Consider the following 4,577-nt stretch of genomic DNA (forward strand, 5'->3'; position numbering starts at 1 on the left):
ATGTAGTTCCATATTTATTTATTTTACCATACATGGCATAAATAAACTTTTTAAAAAATTATTTAAAATTGCACTTTTTTTAAATTTCCAACCTTTAAGGTTTTGACATCCAATCATTTGAGATTTATTGTGTAATAGTTCAAGGATGCTTTTATCTTATGATTTCCCTTCAGTGTGATAAAGAAACTTCAGTGTGAAAACGTAAACAAAAAGACATTTAATAATGACACTTTGTTTGGAGTTTGATTATCATGAAAAATGAAAGTCTGATTCATAGCCTTTTTAAACTTTTACTCTTGTTACCAAACTATGAGAAAACAGAATTGGCCACATCACCAACACAAAAATCAAAAGAAACCTTTTTCTATTTGGATTTCTCCATTTCTGGCTTTGTATAAACTACCGATATGAGGATAGCAGATGTAAGGAACGTTTATATGTGCAAAATATAATTAGACTGTTGATTAAAACCACAGCTGACATTTATTCCCAGCATTGGCCTTATTGGTAGAAGAATTCTGGGTTCCTCAGTAAGTCAGGCACGATATGATATTTATTCCCAATTTTAAAGATGTTTAGAAAAAAAAATGTCTGTGTTCATGGTTTATGTATTGTTAAAAGTGACAATGAATACTGAATATGCTTTTCAAATCTAGACAGACAGACAGACAGATAGATAGATAGATAGATAGATAGATAGATAGATAGATAGATAGATAGATAGATAGATACTTTATTGAACCCTGAAGGTAAATTTCTGTTGTGCAGCACCCTGTGGCTTGAGGCTGGAAGGGTGTCCTCCTCATTCCTGCAATCAAGCCCCTCTAAACCCGGAGAATGGTTCTAATTAGGGTCCGGAAACCCTCTGCGCTCTCTCTTCAAAACCGTTTACTGACACGAGACTATCGACGTAAAAGAGACAGAAAGAGGCGAATTCACTCTGCGGAATATTCCAGAAATGTTGGTTTTCATATGCGGAGCTGGAAATGTATTGTTTGTTTAATTTTTCTCTCTTAAATATGTCAACAAATGTGCGACAAATTTGTAATCTTCAGGTTTTCCATTTGTTGAAAATTTCAGTTGTCAGTGTCTGGAGTTTTTACTAAAAAAGAAACAAAAGTTCACGATTGTTTCAAATGGGGCTGACAATGTTTTGTAGTGGTTTTGGTGGACGAGGCCTTTTTGGGTGGAGGGTCTTTAGAGCCGCTCTTGCGAATCGTGTCAATTTTCAGTGGCCCAGAACTGACAGAGGAAACAAAAAAAAATGAGCAATACTCCCCCTTTCTCCCTCTGTCTCCATTCGCTCTCATTTTTGTTAAGTCCGACAGAGGTAATGGACTAATAAATGTTTATCAAACTTAATGTTACAAGGCTTAAAGTGACTCAGTGTGCCCGTTTTTTGACCTTTTTTCATTTTTGTTTTACTGAATAACGGCCAAAAAGCCAAACTCGGCCCTGCGCGCAGCCTGGTGCCTCTTGGCGTCTCTCTGCATAAGGGCCAGTTTTTCTTGTTGATGTTTCAGGCGTTCACATTTTTCACGCGCTCATGCCCTCTTCCGGACTTGTCACGTGGATTTTTTATTATTTTGATCCTTTGTGTTTATTTATTGTAGTTTCCTGATTTTCTTTATTTTGATTAACAGGCTTTTCCAAGTCAAAGACAAATGCTCAAAACGTTGACTTGACGACTTCAAATGTGGAGAATGTGTGATTAAAAAAAAAAAAAAAAAAAAAAAAAATGTTGGCGAGCCTCTGTTTTCAAAACAACAAATAAAATGTAGTGCTATAATTATAACTAAATAAAAAAAGAACGAAACAAAGTTTCCACATCCTTAGAGTTTAGTTTAAGTTGTTTGAAGCCAATGATTTTCTCAGTAAAAATTCCTGCTCTTCGTACTGTCCGATACAGAACAACTTCTATAAATTAATCTTTGAGTAAAACATCATAAATTATTAAGGGTTTATGCATCCAACAATACTGTGAATATTCTTAAATATTAACCTCACTGGTTTTACAAATTTTACGCACTTGTCCAGTATACTCAAAATTCCCAAAACTCAGAGAAGCTCATTTGATCTTCTCCCTTTTTCCTAATCGTTTGCAAAATAATAGTTTATTTCAGCAAACGTCCTGTGCGTCATGAGAATATGCAATAACGCCGTAAATATTGGTTATTTATGGTTTTAAGTCTTGTCGCTTAAAATGCGAACGAGACGTGCTAAGATTCTAAATCCACAAGGCTGGATGTTAGAGATCCCAACAGTGAATCCTGGATCTGATGCGGATGTCCTTGCATGCTGTGCAGCGAGTGCTGTGCACCGAGGCCGGGCATTGGGTATGCGGAAGCCCCGGGATTGTTCATGTTCCCCTGCAGTAGAAGCACGGAGCTGTGCTCGGGGCTCTGCGGCGGAGAGAACTCATCCTCCGAGCTGGACATGAGCGACTTCGCTCCGTCGAGCAGGGACCTCTGGCTCTGCTTACCGCCAACGCCGTTGTTCTCGCTGTTTTCTCTGTTGGATGAATATTACTTTATTAACATATATATAATTGACATGTTACAGGCCAAGAATTATGCTACATAGTTGCCTATTAGAAAGTGTTAAACTTTAACATAAATAGGCGTGTTATGGCTTCAAAATAGTTTAATCTTAAAATAATTATTCCATAGCTAAAGAAAAACGAATGCTTGATGTCTGCTTTGTTTTTAACACGAGACAAATAAAAAAAATTAAAAATCCAACTGCACCAGTACCTCGCCTTTATGTCAGCATGACTAAAAAGATAACTGTCATCACAGATTTACGATTTTAGATAATATAATTCAAAGTAAACCATTTGGCCTATTTATGAACTCTAACATTTAAAATCTGTAGGCTAATTAAATTAGGCTATATGAATACAGGCCTAAATAAATTCTTACTGCAATAAGAAAAAAATATTTTCTGGTCTTCTGCTCTTGTTTCGTTCTTAAGAACAAAAATAAACTTATTTTAAAATCCTAACCGAATTATAAAAATAAAAATAACTACACAATATATAAAGTATTAAATTATAAATTGGCCTACAAATATACAAATTATAAATTTAGATAAGTGTAACTTGATGTTAGTTAGATTCGTATTTACGGTTAAATTTGAGAGTCAATATAATATTTCTGATATAACGATACATTCCTGAAATATTTTTGTTCTCTCTACAAGTGACTGCAATAATCACTAATTCTTCGCGCTATTTTTTGAGGACGTTAGTTCATGTACCTCAGTTAGCTTACTCTGAAAAACTGTATGTGTGCCTGTATGTGATCATTTTTATATATGTATTTATTATTATAATTATATCTCACCTCTCTTTTGCCTCTGCTGCCCGGTCTCGCTGCCTCCTGTTTTTAAACCAGTTGCTGACCTGTGTGGTGGTCAGTCCCGTTGCTTCCGCCAGCTCCCGCTTCTCCCGTGGAGATGGATAGGGATTGTGCGTGTACCATTCACGCAGCACGCCCCGAGACTTCTCCTTAAAGCAGTAACTGGTCTCATCACCGTCCCAGATCGTACGGGGCAAAGGAAATTTCCTGCGCACGCGGTATTTGCCCACAGCGCCTAACGGGCGGCCCCGTAACTTTTCCGCCTCCACGTAGTGCGCCTTCAGCCACAGCTGCTGCAGCTTCGGATGGTTGTGCGCGGAGAACTGTTGGCTCTCCAGGATCTTGTAGAGCTCGCGGAAGTTTCCCCTGTGGAAGGCCACCACGGCCTTCGCTTTCAGCACGGATTCGTTCTTGTGGAGGTGGTCACAGGCTGGCAGGGACCAAAGGAAACGTCCGAGCCTCTCCAGGTTTCCACCCTGCTGCAGCACCTCGCAGACGCACGCGACCTGCTCCTGCGTAAAGCCGAAAGAGGGCAAGATTGACATTGCGACCCGGTGCAATCCACAACGTAATACCTTCCTATTCCGAGGCTCGGTAGGTATTCCTCTCAAATGAGTCCTCGGACAAAAATCCCCGTGCCACGTTTATCTCTCGATGCAGCTCCAGTTTTGATAACCGCCTGTTATCCGGTTGTGTGGCACCACTGTCACCCTTCGGGGTTGCACACGTGAGATTTGGATGCGGTTTGTCCTTATGGATATATGACAGAGAAACCCAGCACAGCGTCATTCCGTGATTAGCTCGCCCCGGTCTGTTCTGAAACCGGCCAGCAGAGCAGAACTGCATTTACAGATCCGTCTCGTTTCCTCCCCGGAGGGCGGACGTCAAGGCCTGAAACTGGAGACCTTGAACACACACACACACACACACACACGCGCACACGCATACTCACTCACACTGCAGTTGATAGGCTACTAATCAATTATTAAATTATCACAAGCACTCACAACCTTGCATGCAGAATCTTCCGTTTTTCACAGTTTAGGTAGGCTATACTTCAAATAGGCTATATATATATTTTTTACTACTGCTTTAAGTTAAAGCCATTCTAGATTAATAGGTATTCTATAATTTATCGTGACCACTGTGTGCTTCTAATTAGGTGACATTTTCACAGCTTGTTAATTGTGTGAAAGTTTGGTGACGAATTTAAGAGTC

At 39.3% G+C, this 4,577-nt stretch overlaps 1 protein-coding gene across 1 annotated transcript; it reads right to left on the bottom strand.

Moving 5' to 3' along the window:
- On the bottom strand, positions 1-4,177 carry LOC306884495 (homeobox protein six1a-like). The gene is made up of 2 exons (XM_079440401.1): positions 3,345-4,177; positions 1-2,511 (listed from the first exon to the last, which is right to left on the bottom strand). Exons 1-2 carry the CDS (start codon positions 3,902-3,904, stop codon positions 2,220-2,222), a joined length of 852 nt encoding a protein of 283 aa, XP_079296527.1. The 5' UTR covers positions 3,905-4,177; the 3' UTR covers positions 1-2,219.
- Positions 4,178-4,577: the final 400 nt, after the last annotated feature.

The sequence above is a fragment of the Barbus barbus genome (assembly GCF_936440315.1).
Source record: "Barbus barbus genome assembly, chromosome: 18".
Lineage (NCBI taxonomy): Eukaryota > Metazoa > Chordata > Actinopteri > Cypriniformes > Cyprinidae > Barbus > Barbus barbus.

Bases quoted from the DNA above. Each gene is read 5' to 3' on its own strand.
- LOC306884495 (XM_079440401.1), bottom strand. From the start codon at position 3,904: ATGTCAATCTTGCCCTCTTTCGGCTTTACGCAGGAGCAGGTCGCGTGC. The intron at 2,512-3,344 runs GTGAGATATAAT...TTCATCCAACAG, and splicing joins GCAGCAGAGGCAAAAGAGAG to AGAAAACAGCGAGAACAACG.